Source organism: Physcomitrium patens, chromosome 18, assembly GCF_059467195.1.
Source record: "Physcomitrium patens ecotype Gransden chromosome 18, ASM5946719v1, whole genome shotgun sequence".
NCBI classification, from domain to species: Eukaryota; Viridiplantae; Streptophyta; class Bryopsida; order Funariales; family Funariaceae; genus Physcomitrium; species Physcomitrium patens.
The window spans coordinates 14,013,608-14,041,316 of NC_143427.1; the positions used below are offsets into that span (position 1 = coordinate 14,013,608).

General features: G+C 37.8%; 3 protein-coding genes across 9 annotated transcripts; 1 reads left to right on the forward strand and 2 right to left on the reverse strand.

The window, feature by feature from the left end:
• Positions 1 to 7,130: 7,130 nt before the first annotated feature.
• Positions 7,131 to 11,713, reverse strand: LOC141046477 (homeobox protein rough sheath 1). Of its 2 annotated transcripts, none has more exons than XM_073540593.2 (7): positions 11,317 to 11,713; positions 10,395 to 10,993; positions 10,131 to 10,244; positions 9,896 to 10,015; positions 9,571 to 9,694; positions 7,995 to 8,305; positions 7,131 to 7,759 (listed from the first exon to the last, which is right to left on the reverse strand). In XM_073540593.2, exons 1-7 carry the CDS (start codon positions 11,456 to 11,458, stop codon positions 7,589 to 7,591), a joined length of 1,581 nt encoding a protein of 526 aa, XP_073396694.1. In that variant the 5' UTR covers positions 11,459 to 11,713; the 3' UTR covers positions 7,131 to 7,588. The 2 variants fall into 2 exon arrangements, with proteins under 2 accessions (XP_073396694.1, XP_090100467.1); XM_090244341.1 differs by having other exon boundaries at positions 11,273 to 11,322.
• A 3,756-nt stretch (positions 11,714 to 15,469) lies between these two features.
• Positions 15,470 to 23,798, reverse strand: LOC112295636 (homeobox protein knotted-1-like LET6). Of its 6 annotated transcripts, XM_090244343.1 has the most exons (7): positions 21,802 to 22,363; positions 19,014 to 21,192; positions 18,098 to 18,656; positions 17,840 to 17,975; positions 17,646 to 17,749; positions 17,238 to 17,361; positions 15,470 to 16,028 (listed from the first exon to the last, which is right to left on the reverse strand). In XM_090244343.1, exons 5-7 carry the CDS (start codon positions 17,646 to 17,648, stop codon positions 15,754 to 15,756), a joined length of 402 nt encoding a protein of 133 aa, XP_090100469.1. In that variant the 5' UTR covers positions 17,649 to 17,749; positions 17,840 to 17,975; positions 18,098 to 18,656; positions 19,014 to 21,192; positions 21,802 to 22,363; the 3' UTR covers positions 15,470 to 15,753. The 6 variants fall into 6 exon arrangements, 5 of the variants coding, with proteins under 5 accessions (XP_090100469.1, XP_090100471.1, XP_090100470.1 ...); XM_090244345.1 differs by lacking the exon at positions 21,802 to 22,363 and adding an exon at positions 22,763 to 23,798 and having other exon boundaries at positions 17,646 to 17,975; XM_090244344.1 differs by lacking the exon at positions 21,802 to 22,363 and adding an exon at positions 22,402 to 23,798 and having other exon boundaries at positions 17,646 to 17,975.
• Positions 23,799 to 24,070: 272 nt separating this feature from the next.
• LOC112295635 (uncharacterized) lies at positions 24,071 to 26,660 on the forward strand. The gene is made up of 4 exons (XM_024547474.3): positions 24,071 to 24,500; positions 24,627 to 24,880; positions 25,119 to 25,302; positions 25,668 to 26,660. Exons 2-4 carry the CDS (start codon positions 24,653 to 24,655, stop codon positions 26,039 to 26,041), a joined length of 786 nt encoding a protein of 261 aa, XP_024403242.1. The 5' UTR covers positions 24,071 to 24,500; positions 24,627 to 24,652; the 3' UTR covers positions 26,042 to 26,660.
• The last annotated feature ends 1,049 nt before the right edge of the window (positions 26,661 to 27,709 follow it).

Genomic DNA, 27,709 nt, shown 5'->3' on the forward strand with positions numbered 1-27,709 from the left:
ATAGGTTTTACATGAATCACCATCCTAACCTAAATTTTAAAAACTTCTAAAAAGTGATTCTCATATTTCTATATGTAAATAATGTAAATATCTTATCCATGCCTACTTACATCCATCAAAATTAAAATAAAGAATAACAAATCTTTACCATAAAAGAAATAAGATCTAAAGAAGATAGCATTTTATCTTATATCCTTGTTTGTAGCTTATGTGTATTTGTGACGTTAAGGAGATGGAAAATCAACAATAAGTAGATTCAATTCAAGAGCTTTCATTTATTGACTTACTAGATGAGACATTGTAATTATCACAACCTTCAAGTTGATATAATCGAGATGAAAATCTTCAAGAATGACATGTTTTGGGTTGAATAGATGGAAAAATATAATATATTTGGTATCACGACTGTAGAAGAGACTCTTAATGTTTGGTGATTTTATTAGAGGTAGGAACAACTCATAACAATGTTTCAAATATTTTATTTGAAGGAAGTTACAAAGGCCTCAATAATGACGAAATAATAGAGTGGTCTTCTTTCCATACTATGAGATATTATTGATGGCTGAGAAGACCTATCAACTATCTTTAAAGAGAATAAAGATCAAAATATGTAGCAAATATAATTCTCTTAATTTTGAATTTCTTCAACATATGAAGATTGTTCTTTATAGAACCTGTTCCTTGAAGGGAGGATAATATCATAGATATATATATTTACTCTAATATTTATCTATATGATTAAATAGAAATAAGTAATAATAAATTTATTTTATAATATTTTTTAGAGAAGCTTTCTAAAAGCTTCATAGATATTATTTTGATTTTATATGTATTTGTAGTTGATTGATAGGTTAGAAACTTAGTCAATAAATTAATTACATATTAATAGCTTATAGAATAAGCTAATTATGTGGTATAAATATAGAAAACTTGCCTTACAAGTTAAAATATGTGTCTTGCAAAGTCAATATGTTTTGGAGGTCTTATAGGACATTACCACATAGCTTCTAATTAAGAGTATATATAGAAGCAAGAGTGAAGCCATCTTCACTCTTGTCAATGCCTTTTTAGTCCTTAGTCTTATTTCAAGACTTTTTAGTCTTCTTGTCTTTGGCAATAGCCATTTTAATTTAATACCATATCATCTTTGAATGACTTTTTAGTTTTTTTGAATGATACAAGAGTATATTAAAGATTTTTTTCTTCAAGATTCATATCTTTACGATTATTGTTCATTTAATTTTTTTTTTATCAAGTCCAATCAAGTATATCTTCAGATTTTTTTCTTCATGAAGTTAAATATGATTCTTTTACTTCTGATGATACTTCTAAGTTTGAATTCAAAAACAATCTGTTCTATTTTGAAAGATGCTTATATGTTCTAAAAAATGAAGCACAATTACAAGCTCTTCAAGCTCGTCACAATTTTTCAACTATACAATATTTTTGATATAATAAGTCTTTGGAATTAATCTCAAGAGATTTTTAATGGCTGCAAATGTAAAATGTTGTTAAAGACTTTGTTCAATTATGTGAGTTTTTTTTTTGATCAAACACTCCTTATCATCAATCTTATAGACTTTTTAAATCTCTAACTATATCAAAATAATCATGATTATTTTTTTTATGGATTTTATCATAGATCTTTTAATTCCAAGTTTTTATCACTTAGTATTTGTAATAATATATTATTTTACTAAAATTTCATATTTTATATTATACAATTTTTTTATTATAAATAAAAAAACTAAATTTTTCCTTGATAATATTTATTATTATTATAGATTGTCAAAAGATATTATATCAATTAGAGGAATTTAATTTATGTAAATATAGAAGAATTTAATATCTATTTTATATTAAAAAATATTCTTAAGATATTAAAGATAGATATAAAAATATCTTCAATTTTTTAATCTTAATTTGATAGACAAAAAAATAGATAATTTAAGTATTGGAAAATTATATGAGATGCACCATTAACTACTATTAAGTTGATTAAAAAAAATTGTCATTTTTAAAGTTTTTTTTTTAATAACATAATAATTTTATAGAAACTATTTAAGAATCTTGTAAATGAAACAAAAAAGATCAATGCTTTTCATTAATAATATCTATCAAAATTAAATGAAGAGTCAAAAAAAATTTATTATAAAAAAAATAAGTTTAATAAAGGTTACATTCTATCTTTTATCATTGTTTGTCATTTCTTTGTATTTTTAATACTAAAAAAATGAAGAATTTATAATTAATAAATCCAACTTAATAGCTATATTTTACTAAATTATTGAACAAGTCATTAAGATTATTATAGCCTTTAAGACAATATAATAGAGATGAAGATTATTAAAAACAACATATTCTTCCTTAAATAGATAGAAAAATATAATGTGTTAGGTATCACACCTTTAAAAGAGACTTTGAGTGTTTAATCATATTATTAAAGGTATAAACTACTCCTTGTGATGTTTCAAATTTTTTATTTGAAAAGAGTTATAAAAACTTTAATAATGATGAAATATCAAGAGGATCTTTTGCTTTGATGAGAGACACTATTAGCAGTTGAGAGGACCTATTAACTACCTTTAAAAGAAATATAGATCAAAATATGTGAAAAATATAATTTTTTGTATCTTAGAATTTTTAAACATATAATTATTGCTTCTTATAGAACTTATTTCTAAAAAAGATAATAATGTCATAGACATAAACAAGATTTGTAATTACTTAGATAAAAAAAATATAGAAGTAAAAAAAGTATATAACTTACATAATATCATATAGAATAATTTTTTAAAAGCTCATAGATGTAGATTTGACTCATATATGTATCTGTAGATGATTAATATGTTCAAAACCTAGCCAATAAATTAGCCACATATTGTCACGGCCATAATCATGTAAGCTAATAATTACATATACAAATAGGTAGAAGTAAGTAAAAGTAGGTAAAAGTAAGTTAATTCTATAATATTTAATATGCAAGCTTCTTAGAAGCTTTTTAGACGCTGCTTTGACTTCATAGGTGTCTTTAATTGACTTTTTGCATTAGAAACGTGGTCAACAAGTTGGCCATGTGCCACACATGTTGTTAGCTTGAAGATCAAGCTAACTATGTGGCCCATACGTAGAAAAACTTGCCTTGTAAGTCAAGGCATGTGTCCTACAAAGTCAACACATATTAGAGGTCCTATAAAACGTCGCTATGTAGCCCCTAGTTAGATAATATATATAGACACAAGAGTGAAGGCTTCTTCACTCTTGTCAACTCCTTTCTTGCTTCTAGTCTAGTTTCAAGGGTCTCTAGTTTTCTTGTCTTTTGGCAATAGCCATTCCAGTTTTTCTTTCAATATATATACTTGTTTATATATATTTTGTTACCTCTCTTTGAGTGAAGGCTCACTTGTCTGAATTGTTTTTTCATCGAGTTCTTGTCCTTGACAGATTGACAAGAGTATACCTACAATATCAGAGCTTTATCTAATCTTGATTAAGAGTGGATTACCACTTTTTCTTGATAAGATATAAGCGTATTAGAAGTTACGGATTACCCTCTTCTAAATTGATATTATCCTTAGTATTTTCTTTGTCCGCAAGTCCTCTCTTCTATTTGTCTTGAGCGATATTAGACATCTTCTCTCTTCTAAGTATTATCATGGCAGAACTTCTTGAAATGAAGAGTGCAATGGCACAAATGCAAGAGCAATTGAGGGAGTTAATGCTTGCGATGCATCAACTCAATTTACCACCCTACTTATGGTATAAGTTGGCTATATGGTGCATATATGGAAAACTTGCTTTACAAATTAGACACATGTTGGAGGTTTTTTAAAACATTGTCATATAGCTCCTAATTAGATAATATACATGGAGACAAAAGTAAGGCCTTTTTCACTCTAATCAATTATTTTTAAGCTTTTAATCTAGTTTTAAGATGCTTTAGTTATTTAGACTTTGATAATATCCATTTTAGTTTCTTCTTGAATATACATTCTTTCTTATTTTATTTTATTATCTCTCTTTGATAAACATCTTACTTGTTTATTTAAATTCTTTGAGTTCTTCTTCTTGACAAGTCTTCTAAAAAAATATCAACTATCAAAATATAGATGGTACTACATTATATAGAAGAAAATTACAATAAAACTTCAACCAACATGTTAAAAATTTAGCCTTCTCTATTGTCTAGTTTTCAAAATTAAATCTAAAAAAAATTTAAAAAGTATACTATGTTATTTTTTGATATTGTAGAAGATTAGAATTTTAATTTTTATAACTATATATAAAATAAAGATTAAAAAACTAAAACTTATACAACAAAAATAAAATTTAAACTTATTTAAAATTAACACAATCCATAGAACTTTATTATTCTCAAATAAATGGATTAATTTGATTACATTTATGTGGTTGATAAAAAAGAAATTTTATTAGAACCAAATGTATATAAGAAATCCGTGCTTATCTTATTATTTTATTATAGAAGAATTGAAGCTAATATATAGAAGGTCTAATGTAATTTAAATATCTTAAATAATTGTGAAATGTATATTCTAAGTCTTTTTAAAAAATACTCTATTAATTTTAAAATTATTCTTAAGAAAAAGTTATGTGAGATTTGAAAATAAATACTCTCTATAAATTAGTTACTATAAAAATTAAATAGAAAAAATAAAATTTTTTATTATAAAATTAAGCCATTTTTATTTAACAAATTTTTAAAAGATTTTAAAGATTTTAAAAAAATCTTATCTCTATTTTGAGCTTTATGTTTGTTAATAATGTAAATCTTATTAAATTCAAAAGCCTTTGATAACAAAACATAGAGTTATATCTAAGCCAAAAAAATCATATAAATAAATATGCTAGAATATAGCAGAATGCTATGGAATAGGTTTAAGGACAAAATTCAAAGTCATACAAATAGTGATAAGATCTTATTGAAAGATTGATATACATTTTAGAGGGCAAAAAAAATATTGGGAATATTTCTAGTATTATCAATTAGATGGAACTTTAGACCTTCATCAAGAGGTGTATTAACCTATAGATTTGCAAATAATATTTAATTGAGTGTCATAAAGAATGTTGGAAATGCTACTTCAAATTTTATCTTAGATATAGAATTCTAAGAGCTTTACTATTCTTGGTGTATTTTGCCACTTCTTATAGCCAAATCTTTGAGATGCTATCAAAACATGGTATTTTGAATTTCAAGTTAAAGTATATAAATCTATTATCATTTTATAATTATATGATAAAAATTGTGTGAATTTTGGTGGTTAATATTTATAATAAGGAGTTTAAATTTTAAAAAAGATATTATAATTTTTAATCTTTATTTTTAATTTTTTATTAAAATTAATTATTTATTTAAGAATATTAAAAAAAACTTAATTACAAGGATCTATACATTAGCTTGGATTTACTTGAAATATGAAATACTATTCTTTTAATACTTAGAACTATAATAGAATTTGTAAAATTTATTTTAAGAATAAAATTTGATAATCATTGATTTAGTTTTTTTCTTTCAGAATGTTTTAAAAAAAAAATTAAGATACTTTTCAATCTTTTTAGAATATTTAATAAGATTAATAATTAAAAAGAAATTATATATTTTTTTACTTGGAAGAATTTTTAAAACACGGATATGAACTTAACCAAGCTACTTGTATAATGAGTGTACTTACAATCTATCTCAATCTAAAAAAACAACACATCACAAAACTCCAAAACACAGCAACACAGACAAAAGCTCTAAATCCTTAATCTTGGAAAGACAATTGAAGAAGATGAAAACTATTCAAATAGACTATCCAATTAAGCATCACCTTCATTTAATAAGAACACATATTAATCGTTTATCTAATAATAATAATGAAATTCCTGCAATTTCTAAAATGTTGTGATAGAGCAAAAATTCTTCTCAGAGTTGTTCAATAGAACTCTGTTTATAGTCATATCATATTCGGCATTGTGCTCACTCTTCTGTTTGAAGAGCTCCTTTTCCTGGTTGGATAAGGCTTTGTACTGTTCTCTCTTTTCACATTGGAGACCAATGTTTACTTTACTTATCTATTCATGAACATGAGGATGCTTAATATGTAACTCCTGTGATGACTCAAACTCATTTTGTGATGTCATGCTTTGTATAGAATTCCATGCATTTTAAAAGTCATCATTGTCTAGTATCGGATGTAACTTTTCACCAACCATCTGAATACCTAGTCGCTTGTAGTAGCAGGGAATCGTTCCAGACTCTTCAGCACCTCTAATTTGCGCAGTAGTAGGTGGCCTAACAAGTGTGCCTTGAATCGTCTTTTCTTCGTCTTCTTTCATCTTTACTACTATTCTTGCTAAAGCTACTTCTTGTTTTGTTCTTAGAGGAAGGTCTTTCCTACTACGCTCAAGCAAGTTTGGGTGGGTTGAGGATTTGGGTGATTTTACTACTCTCTTTCAGTCTTTTGAGTTCAGGTTGGGCCACACGGTTCTTCTTCATAGATTCATCCCATTCAAGAAAGGTAGCAAATACCTCAGAAACTGTGTTTGCACCATGACGTCGATATCTTCTGTGATCACTACAAGAAGAATCTAGTTTTTGCAGGATGTGCACATAGTTGGCACCTTGCAGCAACTTCCATGTTGTGCACTTTGTTATTGTGCACTATCGCTTACAACATGGAAGTTGCTGCAAGGTGCCAACTTGAGCAGCTATAGCTGTGCTCTTGTGACGACCGCAAAGAACGTGCTTGGCTTTGTTTGAACATCTCGACCCGTTATTTGCCCGTGGTAAGTACCGCTTCAAAGTTGGTATTTGATGCAGGTGCTGCTTGAGCTTAACTTACATCAAGACTTTCGGCAATGCTGCTAAAGTACTCTTCCAAGTCCTCAAACATCTGTAGTCTTACACGGGACAGCATCTTCATGAGATCCTTTTCTAATTTCCGCGTTATAGCCTGCTTAATAGCATCAAGACTAGACATGGTTCTGACACTTACAAGACCTTTTGGACATACGACAGTTATGAAATTTACGACAGTAATTACAGCTTTACAATTTCTACATCAATCAACAACTAATCAGTGAGGTATTTATACACGGAATTGGAATCATCATAATATATACGGTTAGTTGAAAGTCGTGAAAGATATTTTTTAATATTTATTATTACACCTTACTTTTTACTCTTCAACTCTCTCTCTAGTTGCTTCATTTTGCTTCTTCTTCAGCTGTCGCTCTGTTTGCTGTATCTCCATAGTTGCTTCATTTTCAGCTGCCTCTACAGTTGCTTCATCTCTATAGTCGCTTCTACATGGCCAACGGAAACCATCAGTTACATTCAAACGAGTACGTAAGTAGTTTCTTGCCGGTTTCTACGTTCCTCATACTCCCCAGCCTGAAGCATGCTGGGGCTGATAGGTATGTGATTGTTTGGGCACGCGGCAGAATTTGGAACCAGAACCTAACGTTGGATTTCTATATCTGCATACTTTATCTACATGGAGACTTCAAAAATGAGTGCAGCGTGACTGCACTTGACGTAAATAGTTTCTTCAGACGATCACTGAAGACGATTCGATTGTTCCTACTCCAGATGACCTCTGCATTGGCCGTTGGAGGTGCCATAGAACTTCGCGTTTGGGTGCATACATTTACCTTCGCAGCTCCAGTGCCTCTTGCGCTCATTAATGAACCAGTTGTTGATTTGCTTCAAATTCAAGCCGCAGATTCTTTGCAGGTATTGTTTCTCCATCTCCTGCGTAGAGTTTGATCAGTAGGTTAGAACTTGTGGAACATAGCACAGAATATGTGCACATCTTTTAATATTATCACATTCTGACAGTGCCCAAGTGAAACCTGTGTTGCGCCATTACACGACTCCAGTTGGATTCAATTGTGGTTAAATTATCTGATTCTCGACCCTCAGATGTCATCTTTCAGGTTATGTAGTTTGATATTGAGATAAACAGTGATAGAGAGGATTTGCGTACTGAAGGGTAAGGCCAGTGTGAATGGCGATTGAACCAGTCCTTCAAGATGGTGCGAGCACTCGTTGGCAACTTCCCTTTCTTGCGCACCCGGTTGAATTCAGCCTTGAGCTCTCCGATGTGGCGACCATATTTCTTCCTCAGGGCTTTCTTGATATCTTCGTCCGATGCCATTGGGTCAACAATGACGCTTTCGTCTATATCCAAGGGATACATTACGTTCTCATCCCCCAACGTGTCCAGATCGTCGCCCTCTTGTGCTCCATATTCTAGTGGACCAATGTCGAATCCACAGTTGTCCTCATCTGGTGTGGCTGCACATACTTCCACACTCTCTGTCAAATCATGATTTGATCTTAATTTGATGAGTAAAATTCCATACTTCGCACCTTTCGGTTTCTCAATGGATTCACTCAATAAAACTTGGAATCATCACAAGGATTTCGCAGATATTATAGTGGTCATCACAGCTCTTCAATGCATTTTCGTTGCCTGCCTAGGTTTGTCATTCACGATCCCAACCTGTAACTCAATTTTGATTGTGAAGTCATCAGTCGTCGTCGCACGATTCGACATCGTCAATACAGCGCTGAATGCAATAGAAGCACAAACTGATGTTTACTGTTGTATAAGTTGAAGCCCAACGTCCACGCACTCACGTCTTCCTGCACTGCTATGCAACCCGAAAGTGCGCGTAATTGCTGATGAATCAAGGTACATTCAATGTTTTTAACATCTTCGGGTTAAATTTCACCAAGCGTACGGTCGGGATACGTACAAAATTTCTATTCCGAGGTAAATATGTCGAATATTTTCGTACCACTTGCGGTAAGAATAAACCATAGCAGTTCAAAGTTGATGTTTGCGGACTCTCTCTACACCTATTGCAGTCCTTCACATTAGAGTGATAGTGACGCAGTCCGTAGTAGCAAATTGATTTATGTTTTCGTGCCTACCAAGTTAATTCTGTAAACTCGAGTTCCCGTCTCTTCTGATTTCAAAATGTCAAGTCCAGTACTCTAACTAGTGGTGAATATTAAACACAAGGACTTCTAATTATCCTGCGATGAAAATCATGCCACAATGGCATCATGAATTTATCTGCATCCTGTGTAATAGCTACGACAACTGCATTAGCTCCGGGAACTGTTTAGGTGAATTATCTTATTTCATATCATTTTGGTTTCAAGAACTACCATTTCGTACATGCTATTATAGATTTCTTGTCAAATTATTTATTTATTTTTCTTTTAAAATAATAAAATGGGTTAATAACTTGAAATAGTCTAGAGTGCGATTGATGGGGATGCTAGATTCGCGTGTCGCTACTGCTCTACATTTGGTCCTCAAGTTTAGGAGATTTCACCGCAATCCCTCACAGACCATCAGAGGACACTGAGTACGAAATGCTCATTCCAAAAATCGGCCGTCGTCACATTGTGAACTGTCCTTCAAGGCTGAGAGTCTAATTCCGAGAATTTTAGGCCAGCACTCACAGAGATACCCACGTGCGTACCTACATTATTTTTTAAACCTAGATTTACCAAGGTTCCATGAATTGGGTGGGGATGGGACTCACTGTCAACGTAGTGGCCGCAGATTTCTTCCAGAGCCTTGGAGGTGTTATCTGTGAACTGGATAAACTTATTGAAAGGTTCTTCCAAGTCCTCCGCGAACTTCGTAAGCACGCCCACGTATGATCTCTGTTTTGAGAACATAGATTGCATCATGCGATTCTCAGTTGAAAAAAATATCACATGCAATTTAATTACTTTTGCAACGTTTGTGAGAAGCTCAAGCTCACAATGTTGTCTTTACGCAAAGCTGAGAGAAAACTCAGAGATGAGTGGGGACTGAGTGTGTATACATGTAGATAAGGGCTTTGTAAAGAGGGACAAGATTACCATGAAGTGATCGAGCTCAGGATCAGAGCCGATTTTCGAAGTATGATCACAATCTTGGAAACGTTGAAACTTCTTTGCTAGTTCGTCCAGTTTGCGGCGTAACCGTCTGGGTGCTCCAATCTGCAGCACAGAACCGTTTCAATAATCTGCTGCCTAATATACAACCTAGAGACAAAGCGTAATTCAGTGGAAGCTGAAAAGCGGCATGAGCAGAGTCCTCCTAGGCTGCCGTTACCTTGAAGACCCTAACGTGGGCTAGGACCATCTCCGGATAGAAAGGGTGGTCGATGATAGCAGCCCGAAGCTCTAGATCTTGTTCTGACTGAGGATTATCCTCGAACTCAGGATCCTGTAGAGCAAAAAGGTCAAGAACCACCCCATTATAAACGCTTCGTTGTACCGAGACAAAGACTTCCCACACATTTGAACACACTTCTAACCTGTGACTTAGTATCGCACAAGTTCAATGCCGGTGAAAATGTTGTCATTGATAGCTTGCCTGCGCATCTGGAGCGTCGTCCTCATCTTCTGTCAGCAAGCTCATATTCCCGAACAAGCCGGAGTTTCCTCGACGTCTTCGTTCAGCACTGGACCCATGCTCCCTGACAGCAGTATTCGCGGATGTAGTGATTGCCAGTAAGAGGTCAGAGGATCTGGGACACTTGTATGCAAGCTCTTGCTGGAACTTCTCCATATCTCGGTTTATACTACCTTCAGATGCCATATCATGAGCTGCGCTGCAGTTTAAGGTCGAGAAGTTGCTGCAACTGGGAGCGAAAGGTGAAGTTGAGTATCCCTCCCGACGATGGGTGTCCGTGGTGATGTACGTCGGAGGCGCGGGGGGCCTCATAGTGTGACACTCGGGGAGATATGCCGTGGTGTTGAAGAAGTTGGTGTAAGCACTAGAGGATGTGTTGTATACATTGTGGGAGCTGGTCAAGCAGGACCGAGCTTCAGAGTCCACGTTGACAGATGCCGACGGGGTTTGCTGCTCCATGAAACTATAGGGCTGGAAGGATGAATGCTCCTCCAGACGCTGCGCAAAGTCGACCACTGAAGTTTGTCCGTTCCCGCGTCCCGACTGATTCCTGTGTACCTCTGCCGCACACAGTGGCAAGAAACAAGCAATTTCCGTAAGAAAAACAGGCACACCGATCCCTTCCTACAGGCCATGGCAGGCGCCGAAGCACACAGTCAACTAAATCTGCGCGAATCAATGTGACAAGTATGCAGCCCAGCCACACACAATCAAAGAACCTCGGCGCTGCTCCATCACTGTAACGCATCCCGCGCATCCGTTCATTCACCACTTAACATAATCCCTTTTGAAACTTTCTCACAGGCGAGCCTAAGTGCGCGCAGTCGGAGGGTGCTCACAAATAAAACGGCTCGAAACTCGTGACCTTCATCATTTGTCTCACCTTGACGGGATTCGCGGTCAGAAGTGCGCCTCCAAAAGTCTCTCATCATGGGATCGACAGCCTCAGAATACCTGGAATGGAAGTGTCCTGGCTGCAGCGTGACCAACCTACCCACCGACTCGCGCTCTGACGACCCGGCCATGATGATGCAGGTCAAGTGACGAAGTCAGCTATCAAGCTGAGTGCACGAAAGAGTTAAATGGGCCACCAGGGGGGGGCGTAACGCTAGCACTGCTGCTGCTGCACAGATGGCAAGTCACAAGGAGACGCAGGAGACGATGGAAGGGATGACCGGCTGCAGTGGCCATTATATACACTTCTCGATGTGGATTTGAACGCATCCGGCGAGGTGGATGAGCGTAACGGAAGAATCTTGCAACTTCACCGTCTCCTTCTCCTCCTCCTTCACCACCACCATCGCCGCCGCCGCCGCCTTCAGTAGCATGGCTGCCTCACTGTGGCCTTGAATGCACAGTTCACACCGCCCTTGTGGAACATTCATACACACATTGTCACACAAACACACTCACTTACTGCCAAACTCGCAGGCACCGGATCTTCATTCTCTCGCATTTGTAGAATCTCGCTGCAACATCGTTAGATTCGGTAGCATGTTCTTGTCCACTCTTGGATTTGTATGGCAACTTGATGATGATGATGGAGGGATTCTTGGGCCCCATTCTAGAAAGCGTTTTGGCATTTGCCCCCCAATTCCATTACCGGCATCAGAGTCCACAATCCAGCAGGGTTATGTGCTTATCTCATTAAGTTTATAATTAGGCTGAAGTTTTTTTTTTTTTTTTTTTTTTTTTTTTTCCATTACGTTGTATAGTTATAAAAACTTTCTTGGAGTTTCTTATTTTTCATGTGGGTGGTTTGGACAATAGGAGTTAGTATTTTTCTTAAAAGTTACAAAATCTTATCAGATATGGAATAATTTCTTTCTACATCATTTTCATATAGTAAGTGAAAAAAAAATGTTGTGCCTCTATAATTATGTTTACTTCATATGAGCCAATTGTGTCTTAAAATATTCTGGAACACTCTGTGCATAATACACAATATGTTTCTTTTGTTGGAGTATAAAGTTTGGTGATTTATTTAATAAGACTATGGAAAATATAAGATAGGTCATGTTTTAATTTGGAAGAGAAGGTCAACATGTTGTGACTGAAGAAAGTAAATGAATGAATGACTCATAAAAGTAAACATTAAAATTTTGTAAAATAGTTTATTTTTACTAGAAAATCATCCTAATTGCAATTGTATTCTTAAAACATCATCCTAATTAAATTTGGCAATTTTGATATTATTACGTATTTAGATATCTAAAAATTATTATAACTTACAGTTTTATATAGATTGGTGGGCTTATAAATTATGATTATATAATGCAGTTAATATGTGTTAAATTGTTTCACAAAAGAACAAGAAATATTACCTACTATCTAATAATTTTAAATCCACCATCAAACATACAATTAATTTATAATCAAATATGCAGTCTTTGGTTTTTTTGCTAAATGACCCATTCCAATAGTCTTTATCTCTCTAATTTTAAAATTTTTCCACTAACTTAGAAAATTTCTATTTTGTGTTTATCTTTTGAAGATCACCGTTTTGTAATTTTAGGTTATTTTTAGATTTTTTTCTTGCTTACACAATTCTTTTATAATTTGTAAATATTTTCTTATAACTTTTATATAATATTATGTATAATATTTTTTTAAACTATAATTATATCTCAGAAAATTATTATGTACATACATTTTCTAATTATAATTATATGATAAAAAGTATGTAAAAAAATATTATAATTAAAAAATTAAATATATATATATATATATATATATATATATATACCACATGTAAATTACTAATTTATAAAATAATGTAAATATCCTTATATATAAAAAAATACATGGAATAATTAACTACGGATTTAAATCTATAAAATATATCTCAAAAAACAAAAGAATGAATCTTATTGAATTGAATGTGATTTTATAAAAAATCAAGTAGTATAAAAATAATTTAAACCACAGTAATAATAATTAAACTAATATAATAATTAATTTAGAAGTAATTTAGAAATTAAAGATAACACATCTATATTCATGGTTTTAAAAACTTTAATCAATCTTACTATTAAATTATGCTTTGTAGCTATCTTATTAAATTAAATAAGACAAACTAAAATTCAACACCAAGTTAAAACAATAAGGCATCAAGATATCAGATAATGCAACATATGATTAGTCAAAAACCTTTATAGATTTTTTTTTGATGTTCTCAAATAAAGTTTAAAAAAAAATAAAATAACAAGTTTGCAAATGATTCTAGAAGAAGAAGAAGAAAAAATCGAAATCAAAATTTATTTGACTATGTTGGAACATACAACAAGGAAAAACATGCACTTAGGTGTCATTAATACACATCTATAAAACTATATACATACACACAAACACATTATACTACTACTTGAGTCAAATGATGAACTTCTTATTTTCATAAACTTCAAAGTTGTCATTAAAATAATCTCATCAAAGTACAATCTCGCTACATGGGTTTTTGTGATGAACTTCAAATGTCATATTTGACCAAGTTCTAAGATGACATTACTATCGCCTTATCAAGGGTTTTGCCTATCATAGATTATAAAAACACCCATAGCTGCCCAGATACATATGTGTGCATGAATCTGTATGTATGTATGTATATATATATATATATATATATCTTGTATACATGTATTTGTGTGTGAGAGTGTGTGTTGGGTCGGCGTCTGTGCCGCACGTCGGAGGAGCAATGACAGTGAAGGTGACTGATGCCGATACAATCTCAGCGAGTGCGGCGTCCATTAAGGAGTATATTATTATACTGGGCTTGTGGCACTCGGCGACCTCTTCCATCGTCCACCGTTTCTGCTTGTCACCATCGCCACCCTCGAAGCCAATTCCTCTGCTGGATCAGTGTTTTCCGCTGTAGTTAATTCGACTGGTTTGCTGGCTCCGTTGCTGGACCTGCATCACCTCCATCATGGCGGGGTCGTCTGCAGCTCGTTTTCTAGGCAGGTCGGTCAAGCTGCATCCAACCAGGCCGTGACCACAGGTACCTTGCGGTGGTCGATTCCATGATCGGAGACTTCTGAAGGCACGTCCCTTCAGACCAGGAATTCTTCAAGACGGTATGACGCTCAGTGATCTGCCTCACAAGTTTCGTCGTCGCTTATGAATACTACGTGAGGGTTCCCCCAGGAAGAAAGTTTTTTTGAGGGAGACAACAGGAACCAGTGCTGACCGGACCAGTGCATTGATCTAAAGCTTCAAGTAGTGGAGCCTCTTGGAGAGAATTTGTCACTGACGTTCACTGTCTGTGCATACACACGTCGCAGTGATGTCGGCCAGTTCGCACAGGACTACGGAGTGCGCTTGTATGTATTTACGCTCAAACCTCGCTGGGTTGTAGTTGATCGGTTTGCAGTGTGTATTTGAATTATTTCCAACGTAATTTTCATTTTTTCTCTGTTCGCAGGAATACCAGGGAAATTGAGAGACGGTGGTGCTAAGGAATTTCAGATCCCTTTCACAGTTGAGTACCGATATTCTTTACTATTTCATCCAACTGTAGAGCCCATTATTCTTTTTATGCATTCAGATTTGGATTCAATCGATTGACTGTCATTCGTGTGGTCCTGTAGACTCTATGAATATAAAACGGATACTTCTGACAATGATCTCGTTGCACTACCCAATACGCTTGTATCTAAGGATGCATTTCATGTTGCGTGCTTCAAAAGCTGAGGCGTTCCATCAAAGGTATTCGCGTAAGGTAATTCTTCATGAAGTATTAACTTAAACGCGACTTCAGTGTGTGAATAAAAGAGGAAAACCTTACAAAAACGCACACCTGGAGGGGGTCAACGAGATCACTGACCACGACATGATCGAATAACGACAATTTGCAGGAAGCCTGATCAGCAACATTCATACACTATGTTGCACTCTGCAGGTACTACGTGAACAGAGTATCAACAGGAAAGGCACTTAACGATTTTCTTAGATGAATCGTAAGTAAATTGTCCCTTAATTTGGACGTGGGTGTTCCTGGAAAATTTAGTGTTGGAGTGCAAACATTTTCCCTCACAGCTCCAGTGCCTCTTACGCTCATTGATGAACGAGTTGTTGATTTGCTTTGAGTTTAAGCCGCACAGTTTTGCAGGTTATCTTTCTGTATCTCCTGCGTTGATAGCACACCTGTGTTAGAACAGCTTGAACATACATGCAAGACAATTCACGTGAATGCCATGTTAGACTTTCGTTCGTTTCAATTTTTTGACAACTTTTAAGGTTTCGTCGCGTTCGCGATGTGATACCATGCACACGTTCGAGAGGAGGTGCGTACTGAACGGTAAGGCCAGTGAGAATGGCGGTTAAATCAGTCCTTCAAGATGGTGAGAGCACTCGTTGACAACTTCCCTTTCTTGCGCACTCGGTTGAATTCAGCCTTAAGCTCTCCGATGTGGCAACCATATTTCTTCCTCATGGCTTTCTTGACCTTCTCGTCCGATGCCATTGGGTCAACAACGACGGTTTCGTCTATATCTACAAGAAATTTCAATTTGTCACTCATGCACAGCTCGTCGCCTTCTTGTGTTCCATGCTCCTCTATGCCGATGTCCAATTCGTAGTTGCTATCCTCATCTGGTGTGGCTGCATAAATTCCCCCACCTCCAAATTAATTGATGCAGCGTAGCAAACAACTCGAACGGTTGCACATCCAACTTCGTTTAAGAACTCATTGTAGTAAACTAAGAAGGATTAAACAAAATTTCCTCTACATTGGTTCCATTCTGTCCGACTCCGGTTGCCTTTCCTTACACAATGAGTTGATTCTTTTCGCAATCACATGTCAAGTCAGCAGTGCTATCCGTTCATGAAGGAATGGTTAACATGCTGTTAGGATTCCCTTGTAGGGCAAGAATTCTGAGTGGTGACATTCGTGAGAATTCCCCCACATTAACTGCTTGACAATTGGTTCAAAGTTTTCACCGTGCATATACTCTACATGAGTACAACAATGTTATATCGAATTAAATATATCAGTCTATCTTAAGTGGTGGATCAAATGTATAGCAGTTCAAAGTTGATGTTTGTGACCTCTTTCTGCTGTCTACATCCAGTCCGACAACTGTCCTTCACAGTAATATGATAGTGATGCGTCAGTACTCAAAGCAGATTGAAACGTTTCAAGTTCATGAGAAATCCCATCCACTATGTCTACCAAGTTAATTCTTCTAGCTGTGAACTCGAGTACCCTTCATTTCTGATTGTAACATGTCCAGCTACACAGTACTTAAATTAGTGGTCAACACCAAGCACATAAACCTAAGATAATCTTGCAACATAAATTACGCCACCACGGCAAGGGCTGATCCTCAAATTTCAGACCTCTGTAAGTGTTAAAACCACATTGAAAAAGCACTGTCGTTGAGGACTACGTGAAGTAAAAAAATTGTTTGCAGAAGACTGTTGAATTCAACCGTACACAAATATTGGAGCGTGACGCATACAGAAGAATAGAGAGATAGGGACGGTGACATTGAGAGATGCATAGATAGATATAGGTGAATGAAGGAGTCGAGGACTGATGGTGATGCTAGATCAGGGTGTCGCTGTGGCCTTGAGCTGGTCCAACAGCTTTGGAGATCTCAACACGATCTGTTGCAGGTTTTTGGATGCGATGGCCTTCTTCCACCCATTACTCGTCACCACAACAGTGTCACTCGTCCTTCAAAAGTCCCGTTCCACGACTTCCAGGACAGAGCACAAACGTACACCTTTCTCCCTATTCTGAAAGATCTGACACAATTCTATGCATGGCCGCTAGTCAGAGAAAAAAATAGCTGCGGTTTAACATACTTTCTACACAGTGGCCGCAGATATCTTCCAGAGCTCTGGTGGTGATCTCCGTGAACCGCATGAACTTGTCGAAAGGCTCCTTCAAATCCTCCGTGAATTTCGTAAGCATTTCCATGTAAGATCTCTGTTGCAAGAACACAATTCGGACCAAGCGAAACCCAGTTGAGAGAAACCAGATGCAGTTTGTTTCGCATTCTCATGAGAAGTTCAATTCCGAAACGCAATGTTTTCACAGGTTTATGTTAACCCTCATCAAAGGTTTGTACTTCAAGGCACGAAAAAGAAAAAGAAAAGTGCTAATTCTTAGGAAATTCTGTTCACAAAAGCGCTCTCATTGTTCTTGATCGATTAATGTTGCTCATTGGGAAAGTGAAAAGTATGACAGTACAACTGCAGTGACAAGCATACCATGAAGTGATCCAGCGCAGGGTCGGTGCCGGTTTTTAAAGTTTAACGATAATCTTGAACTCTTTGGAACTTATTTGTCAGTTCGTCCAGTCTGGCAGGCAGGCCTCCGGGCGCACCAATCCGCATCTTAGAACCAAATGCTCAATCCAGTTACATAACTTCAGATTCGGCACCTACGCAAGAACTAAAGATACCTGAAGAACGGCGTTAGCTAGCACTCCGACGAGGCGCTACTTTGTAGATCCTGATGAGTGCACGAACAATCTTTGGATAGAAAGGGTGGTCGATGATAGCAGCCCCGAGCTCTGGATCTTTCTCAGCTTCAGGGTCCTATTCAACACAATTCAACCATCATACATGTATTTCAGTGTAACTGGGCTTAGTACCTCCGAAAAGTTAACATTGCAAGGGATGGCTCCAGTTAATTGACAAATTTTCCGTGTAGAACTTGCCTGTATATAAAAGATTCGTCATCTTTACCGGAATGCGCTGACATACCGGAACCACACCCAAATTCTCGAATAGCATTGTCCGCAGATTTGATGATTTCCATCAAGAGGATTGAGGATCTGGGGCACCTGTTAGCAAGGTCTCGCCGTAATGTCTTCATGTCTTGACTGATGTTGCTCTTCCAGGGAATATTAGCCTCACTGCCGCGTCCAGTTGAGCAGTTGTTGCCGATGATGGATATAGAGGTAAGGTTGAGTATACCCTATTTTGATGGTTTTCAGTGGTCAAATATGACGTCTGAGGGAAACTGGGCTTCATGTTCGTGGGGAAATTAGCCGTGGTGTTGAATAGGTTTGTTTACGCGTCGCTCGATTGCAAGATGCTCAAGGTTGTGCTGCCGAAAATAATTAGGTTGAGCATACTCGAAGCACAGACTGTGGGAGGCGATCAGAGACTCTCCCATGTTCACAGATGTCATTTCCAGACAGAAAAATGGTTGCTCCTCCAGTGGGTATTTAGTGCGCCTCATATGTCCACTCACTCACCCTGATTCTTCGATCCCTGCTATGCACAGGTAACGTAATCATGTAGCAAACAATTGATCACGCTCTACAAAATTATAACCTTCATGAACCCAGTCTGGCTAGTCGTTAACATGACAAGTTAAGCACAACACAGTACTTTGCGAACTGACTTAGCGACAATTTTGCTTTGCTCCGACGCGTGTGCACGAACACACAGCGAACCTTAGTGATCGATTCTCTCAAAGTGGAGCCGTTGCTTCAAATCACTGATCCTCGCACTCTTTCTTCCAGCCAAAAACGGGTGTTGTACCCTTCAAACCCTCTCCCAGGACAGTCTAATTGTTGCGTTCACAAGCTAAGCAAAAACTAGTGATGCAGACCACTCACAGCTCACCTAGACGGGATTTGTGGCCTGAAGAGTGCCTCCAGAAGTCTCTGATCACAGAATCAACTGTCGCTGGGTCCCTGGGACTGCGGTCTCCTGTCTGCAGCGTGACCAACTTTCCTACAGAACCTAGCTCAGTCAACCTGGCCATGATCATACAGGCCCAACGGCGGAGTCAGCAAACAAGCTGAATGCACGAATGAGGACAATGAGTCACCAGGGAGCTGTGCACTACATCTGCGTCAGTGTCAAGTAACAAGAAGAGGTAGGGAAGTTGGAAGACCACATGAAGCCTAGGCCATTATATAGAATACACTTCACGCCACGCTGGCCGCGATTTCGGTGGACCATCACCGTCGCCTCCAGCCAAAGCTTAAGTTTCATGGATTCTTCGAGGTGTCCCCCGTCACACCTCGCTAAACATCCATTTTGGGAACTGTAGTCTGTAATTTAGTGGGCTTCAACATCGACAGCAATTTTGTGATTGTAAACCACACCCACAGTGTGGGCAAACACCACAGTTTCGATGCCAAATTTGGCATTCTTGTTTGTTTTTGCAGAATGTATTATACGCTTCGGCGAAAAGAAAATAAGTTAATGACACTTCTCAAGCTTAACATAATGAGCGGATTGTGTTATAGATTTAATAATTTCTGCTCATACAATACCTCGTTGTCCTTTCAATAATCACCAGAGAGTGATTGCTTAATTGCATCAGCCTTCTCTTTCTTCCTTATATTTACGTATAATCAAAATTGAAATCAAAATGAATAAATCTTATTTAATATTAAAATCACTGAGTTTAAACAATAATAATTAAAAAAATTATATATTGTAAATAACACTAAAAATAAATTTAAACAAATATATAAATCATTGAGTTTTGTCATTATCATTTTACACATCTAAAATGAAGGTATTACTTTAGCTTGTTCTGACTCGTAATACTAGAGCCAAGAGTGAAGCATTCCTACTAAACAAGCGGAATCATTGTTCATCTGCTCCATTCTTTACTCAACTTCCAGCAGAACCCACAATTTGAAGGGCCCTGAAACATTTAAGTGTTAAGCTACAGAGTCAAAGCACAGTCTGATCTCTTACAACCAAATCTAATGAAAAGAATACAAGATTGTATTACAGTGTTTCCCCAAATTAGTAAGCACAACTCAGCCAGGCCCTGAGAGCAACATCCATGCTCTTCAGCCTACTCTTGACACAGACCTCTGCAACTCGGATGTTCAGTCTGTGCCTCAGAGATGTTGAAAGGGATAAATGATTATACACGATTAGATAATATCCCACTAATACAGTTACGCGAAAGTTCACACATTGGGCTTAAACACAGCGATAGATAAAAACTTGTTCCTAGCAGAAGTCAAACGAGATGGTTACACGTTGAAATGAGGCTCAGCAGTTAACATCATCGTTAAGTTTAATAAAAATAACTGTACAGGGTCATCATTATATACAATACTCACACTGATTCTTCAACCAACGTTGATACTTCCAACTATTATAATGCGCAAAATTCGGGTATCAACTGCAAGAACTCCACTAAGTCAGCACCTCAAAATTAGAGAAATTAGAATTGTACTGCCAGTTAAACTAGACAAAATGTCACTCAGCCGGTTACAAAAGACAAGTAATTTGCTAGTGTTCGAAGTCCGTTGAACTATATCTCCAGTCTGCCAATCTCACTCCGTCTGGGCATACAACAAAGTTCACCAGTTTTCAGCCTTTTAACCTTCGGGAAGCTAACAACTGTTAATCCATTTGAAGAATGGCAAGTGGAATTGACTACGGTCGGAGGTGTTTTTTCAATCTTGTGGCCATCTGAACTTGATGGAACATTGGAAGGGAGCATTACAAATGCTGTAATTACGCGTATTCAAAGGCAAGGTAAGGAGCAACATTACACTTCTGAGAAGACAATCAAGACCTTAGCACTCGGCCGAAGAGAATTATACTGGTTACATCAAGAAGCGAAAGTGGGGACAAAAAAAATCTAAGGGCTTCGACTCACTCAGTCAGTTTTCATATCAGTACATTGAAAAGGAAAATGTGGTGACAACGTAGCTTTCACATTGAGAAAGTCGAAGTGCATTTACATCAGAACCAAGTTGGATTGAGACATCTCGAGCATGGATTGGACTGAAAAAATTCCTTTCCAGCAATTGTTAATTTAATCCTGCACAACAGCAGAAGTCAGACTTTCACATCAGTGCTGAGAGGACTAACCACAAACTAATACTGTAACACATTTTCAATAACCTGGTCAGTTAAGGGGTGAATATCCAGATATGGAGGATATTTTTGAGGTGCATCCCAATATGATTTACATCTGAAGGAAGATCCTGTGTAACGGTCGCTGATGCTTTGTCAATGATTCCCTACAAGATTTTGGATACTGACATCTTTTAGACCATCTAGTAACATAAACAAATTAAATATTGGCATAACTGGGAGACGACAATTCACAACAGCTAAAGACGCAAGAGAGCGCTCCTGTAACGAGAATGGTGTAGGATGAATAAGCACTAAAAACATGTAAGCCCAGTTCACTTGGTGCTCACAGCTTCCCTCAACCATTCACAATCTCTCACGATTCCTACTTTCCCACCAACATTTAAATCATCTGAAAAGATTATTTATTCCGATGCGTAACAGCTGGTCTGTGAAGCCTCACAATGAATAGTGTTTTCTAACCTCTACACTCTAGTTGGAATGAGATTGGGGCAGGGAATTAGATGGAAGACGGATGAATGTGAGGATGCTGGGGCGGTATTAGAAACTCCACCTCTATTTGAAAATGATGGCGAAAAGGATATCGTGGTTGGCATAGATGATTACGGAACACAATGTTGACAATAATACGTAGACCGCTGCAGCGAAGCAACAGTGATCATGGAAAATTATGTGTGCGGAATTCCGTGTCAGCTATTGCTAGGTCAACCTTGTGAAGCACATACCATGACAGCTACAGAGAGTATTACCACAACATCGGCCACTGAACCCTGCGTCATGTTGAAGCTTTCTAAAACCTTAAGTAACCCAAAACTGGAATACTTAAGGCTATGGAGACACCGCACAACCTCAACCAACAACGGAACAAACTACACAACACTAATCTGTTTGGGCGATCATGTGCCAATCTGGTCAACATCGGGGCTACATAGCAAAAGCCACCAATTATTCTACAACCTAATTCGTCTTGGTGATAACAAAGTCCTCAAAATGGAACATATTACTAAAACTCTTCAGCAAAGGAACATTGCACTGATGCGACTAACAATTCTAGGTTTTGGAGATCACACCAGATTAAGACAGAGAGACAAACAAGGGCCCAGAATATATACATGGCAGGTTTATCTGGTTAGGTCATCTGACAAAAACCTACCAGCGAATATCTTTCTAAGTGGATGCTGAGGTCACTTGTTGTTATTCACGTTTGGTAACGCTTCGAGGTTTCATTGGCAATACGCTGTTCAACCGCCAGATATGCTCACAAGTATCCCCAACTATCTAAACTTTCCTCTGCAAGGGGATACGTTCGGTACAATTCTAATGGTATCAAACGGTGTTGAAAATAAGAAGCTCCACGTGCAAATTTGCAATGCGGGGGTCATGGTCCAGGATCATGCTATGTCATGAAGATAAAAACGCACGAGGGGAACTGAAGAGTTTTTGAAGAGGACAAGGACTATCTGTCCAAAGAAAGGGATCCACATCTCCACAGTAACAAGAGCAGGGAAACCCACCTACTTTTCCACATCTGTGACGCGGTACAATACTCAGCATGACTCTTCAGGACCAATGTCCTCTGAAAATTGCACTCACTAAACAGCTTGCAGACATTCGATCGGTCATACAAATATCCCCTGGTCACACATTTTCATGGCCAAACCAGAATCTCCGTCTACAAAACAATACCCTACAGCCAAAAGCCTACTAAACCTCAAGCTTCCTCATGGCTTAACTGAACGATCCGCTGAATCACCTGCAAGCTTTAACATGCTTGTAAACTTCCGCATTGAAGACACAAGACTCTTGCTGCATTCAGGCGGCTGCCATTTCAAATCCTCTACGTTAAAATCCACATTTATGGCAAATGAATGAGACAGCCTACGATTGTCAAGTTCGTGGGTGCCGCACTCATGAATCAATCGACAAGCGGAACCAAGCAAAAAAAATGGGAGTAGTGAGCGTTGTAAATAAAAATAAAGGCCTATATTCTGAGGTTCTTATTGACGCTTGTTACATATATTTAAACATGATACCTGCCAGTGAATTGCACAAAACCTTCAAAGCAATTTACAGTGATAAATGGTGTCGACAAAAATAGAAATTGTTTAATTCCACTGTAGTGAATATAAATTAATGGGTAGAATACTGCTTCTATTGACAAACTAAGATCTGTTCCGTCCATTCCACGCTGGTGCCACCGATGACACGCTCAAGTCATCGTCCCCGCCGCCCTGTCCACACTAGTGGTAGCGAAGATGAATTCACGTCATCGTTTCTTCGATGATTTTCACACTGGGAGGCAGCGAAGTGGCGTGAAGGTTGGTTTGGTGCACACGCCGCCAGAAGAAAATATAAAAGATGAGCGGTGCTTAGAATTTCCACTGCAACGAGCAATAGCCAAGTTAGATCGAGCCCACTGTTTCTCAAAACGATTTCAGCGAGTTTCGACTGCAATTCTTAAATGCCTTGGCGCGCTACAGAAGCGCAGGGTGATAGTTCGGCAACGCCTTTTGTTGCCATTCGAGATTTGACTTCTGGACCGCGATGACTCATGTGATACACACATGCGCTCCGGATGCACTGTTCAATGAGTTCTTAATTAGGGAATTAGGGACGCGTATCCGTGTTGTCGTCACGAAAAGATTCCAAGCTTCTAACAACTGAGATGTGATTTTCTCAGGGCAGAGTCGCCGGATTTCAGAGCCTTCGAGGCACCTTCGGCGTTGGATTCTAGGTCGTTCTTTTGTTCGGTTGCTCTGCGAATCATTTCCAGAAAACGCACCAAATTTGCAAATTGCGAGTGATATTTTAGAATTCATATGTTTCTTCCCTGGCTAGTGTCCAGCAACTTGATTGATCGTGGGTCCCACTTTGACTGCTGTGACCGGTAGTGCAACTGAGACCACGACGAAAGTACGGTAGACGTTCGAAACGTCATGTCAGAGCGATGTCGAAGGGACTAAAGTCGGTACAAAGGACTTGTTTTTTGGGTCGTCGGACGCGATGGAGAGAACCTTGTGAGAACATCACCACAGGGGTCTCGCTTTGGTCATTACCTCTCAATTTGAGTAGTTGTGATTTTGTCCAAGTAGCTTACATGTGGGATTTTGCTTTTCTGCGTTTTTGTAGAGATCCATCCTTGGTGAGCTCCCGTAGCGGTTGTAATTGCGGATTTGTAGGTAGTAGCATTGACAACAGGGTACCGCCAACCAAGTGATGATTGACACATTTTTGTCCGTGGTTTTTGAAGAGGTGAGGTTTAGTATCACAAAGCTGGCTCGGTGTGATGCGATTTGGCTCGGTGAAGTAGAGGATGTGAGGAAAGCATCTGAAGTAGATTGGTTTGGATTTTGAGGGGGAGTTCTTGCAATTTGATAGGTATTCTGAGTGTATCATCTGAGTCCATGGCGACCACGGAAATTCGTGTCAAGGTGATGGCGGCGGAAGATTTGAAGAAAGATGGACGGTTTAGGAAGATGAATGTGTACACCTTGATGTGGATTGATCCCACAGCAAAGCAGTCAACGCGGGTGCATCGTAAAGGGGGCCGGTTTCCTCAATGGAATGACGAGCTGGTTTTCTACTTAGGAGAGGATGTGCCTATATTTCCTCATTCCACTATCACCATTCAGGTAATTAGACAGAGATTGAACTCGCATATTTATCAATTGTTTGACGAGCCAGGAGAATTTTTCTGCTTAGTTGTGTCACGTGCCTTGCCTATTGACTTGTTCTGCACGGCTGCAACGTGTGGTAGTTTTTTGCGACAAATGTCTACATGATGCAATTAGCATAGTGGTTGATCTTATTGCATCATTACATGAAGTGGGCGTGTGATCTGACACTAGCTTGCATCCTTTGGTGTGTAAGGTGGTGAGACATCGCAGAAGAAAGGAGAATAAACTACTCGGAACTACCTATCTTTCTTTGGTGGAGATGGCAAGAATTAAAGCAATGAAAGACGACCCTCAAGAATATGATGTTGTGCAATTGCAGCTGACTACTCCTTCAGGCCATGTGCAGGGTTACATCAGTCTTTCCATTAGCCTCATGGGTAATTTTGGCCTCTGTTTACCTTCATCCTTTTATTCCTCATCTACAATTTACAATATGGTAGTTTAGTTTAAGGATGGTGTTCCCTCTGGCCCTCTGCACCGTTTTATGTACACTTCCAGCAGGGTTGCGTTGCAGAATTGTATCGATACGTTCATGTTTTGAATTCAGTGCCCTAATTGGCACATGGACTGTATGAAGAGTCTATCCATGTACTCGTCCTTGTTCGTTTAGGTAGAGTCGATTGAACAAGCTCTTACCGCATTGACCATTGACCCCGGACGTAGGATTACTTTTCCTTGTTAAAGTACATGTTTGTCCAATATGAAATGCAATACTGATCTATTCAATGTCTTCTTCAAGCAGAGAGGAGTTCGAATGGAGCAAATCCAAGCGCAGAACCTGTGATAGGGTACCCAGTGGGATTTCCGGCCGACATGGCCTATCACAACAGTTTCCAGTCCCAGTCCGAACCACATGAAGTGCCGCAGCAAGTTTCAAGAGCTGTCGTTCTACATTCTTCGAACAGTAGATCGGATTTTCCTGTTCCTACCCGTCCTGCAGGTGCTGCACCCTATTTTCTTCGTCGTCACGAAGAATCTTCACCATTTGTACAAGCTCCTCAGCCGTATGGACCTTCGTCGGATCAGAGACCGAGGCGGCACCATCAGGAAATCTCTGCATTGGCATTGATAGGAGGTGCTATTGGCGGAGTTCTTCTCGGGGACCTAATGTTCTAATGCTGATTTGAAGGGACTAGTCAAGCTATATCCACTCACAGTATAACAGCGTCGGAGCACATATTCTCGTGGAGACTTCCCTTTACTTTCTCTCTTGTTTGAACGAGACATTGATCCCAACTGACGGCTCTCTATCTTATCACTGCTGGAAACAAGCATTCCAGGTTGAGTCAGCCTCAGTGGCACAGTGAAACGAGCTGCTGACCAGTATCTGCTGTGAGTCATTTCAGACTCTCTAATCTTCTGCTGACGTTCTAACATATTTGTACCACCCAGATACTATTCATGCCATCTATCATGCTACTAAGCATTTTCACGAGTGAGCATTATTACTTCATTTTGAATTGTTTATTATCAAAGAGCAGAAATGTGCACCATTACGTGGAGTGGCCACGATTGCCATTTACATCTTAACTGCAAAGATTACCACTAGTTCGGCGTGTGGTTCAAGCCTTTTCGGTCAACTGCCATTACACTAATCAATTTGACAATAGTTCGTATCTGTTTGGCAATAGTTCGCTCATGATGAGAGGTTGTCAGTCAAGAAAGTATGAAATAAACTTGATAACAAAGTCCACACCCACACTGCTATTTCACATGTGGACATTATTGTTTTCTAGTCAAACAGGCAATGGAAAAACTTGTAGGATCACCCAGAAACATATCTCATAGTGCTGAATTTTGATTTTGTTACTTCTGAAAACGCTGGAGGACATGCCATTGTTGCACACTGTGTATCATCCTATGGAGTAACAGTTTGACCCAGTATTCTGGAATATGAAATCAACCAGGGGTCGAGCTATGGAGAATTGAGCTTCACTAGAGTTAAAAGTAACAAAATATATTTATATACATATATATATATATTTATATATATATTCATAAACAACCTGTATGTGTGTGTATGCAGAGCTTTGTACAAATGGAACATACTAGTGGCTGTGATTCTTCGGAGCTCTTATGCATTCATGAGTTAGTGTATCCAACTCTTTGTGAACAGTTTGTGTTCAAGCGATGCATCAGTTTGTATCATCCAAGTGACTAGCGAATCGGAGATCTTTCGATGCTGGATTCTCTATCGCAATTGCACACACTATATTGTTACGGATGAGTGTACTGTTGTCACTGTAATGAAACATGCATCTCATTTGTGTCCTAAGTGTTGATAAGTGGGTCAGTGTCACATGATGACCAGCAATCTCCCTCCGCTACATCGTTCAGCATTCCTCTCATCAATTATTTCATTCGATTTCAACCTACCGATTTGCTTTACATTCTTCAACAATGATAATATGCAAACAATGTTGAAGATCAGCAAGTTCTTACTTAATTACCACCATACAAAGATTAAGCATAGTAAATTGCTAATAGTCAAAAGGCACCAAAGGATTAAATGAAGTTACTATGGTGGTGGCTAGGATTTTAAGGTGGCGGCTAGGTTAAGACGAATATAGATCTAGTTCTAAATTAAAAGGATGAAGGTGACTCTAGATGAAGTCTATGTACTTAGGATGTAAACTCCACCTTTAAGTAAAAGGTGTTGGAAGTAAGAGATATCTTTTTCTACACTTCTCTTAGACTACAATCCTTGCTAGTGCTAAGTGTTTGTAGCTTTTAGACTTCTTTTCTTCAATAGATTATGGGCCCACTCACATTTGCTTGAGTGTT

Bases quoted from the DNA above. Each gene is read 5' to 3' on its own strand.
- LOC141046477 (XM_073540593.2), bottom strand. From the start codon at position 11,458: ATGGCCGGGTCGTCAGAGCGCGAGTCGGTGGGTAGGTTGGTCACGCTG. The intron at 10,994-11,316 runs GTGAGACAAATG...TGTGTGCGGCAG, and splicing joins TGACCGCGAATCCCGTCAAG to AGGTACACAGGAATCAGTCG. The intron at 9,695-9,895 runs GTAATCTTGTCC...TTCTCAAAACAG, and splicing joins CTGAGCTCGATCACTTCATG to AGATCATACGTGGGCGTGCT.
- LOC112295635 (XM_024547474.3), top strand. From the start codon at position 24,653: ATGGCGACCACGGAAATTCGTGTCAAGGTGATGGCGGCGGAAGATTTG. The intron at 24,881-25,118 runs GTAATTAGACAG...TTGGTGTGTAAG, and splicing joins ATTCCACTATCACCATTCAG to GTGGTGAGACATCGCAGAAG. The intron at 25,303-25,667 runs GTAATTTTGGCC...TTCTTCAAGCAG, and splicing joins TCTTTCCATTAGCCTCATGG to AGAGGAGTTCGAATGGAGCA.
- LOC112295636 (XM_090244345.1), bottom strand. The intron at 16,029-17,237 runs GTATGTTAAACC...GAATTTATGCAG, and splicing joins CTGCGGCCACTGTGTAGAAA to CCACACCAGATGAGGATAGC.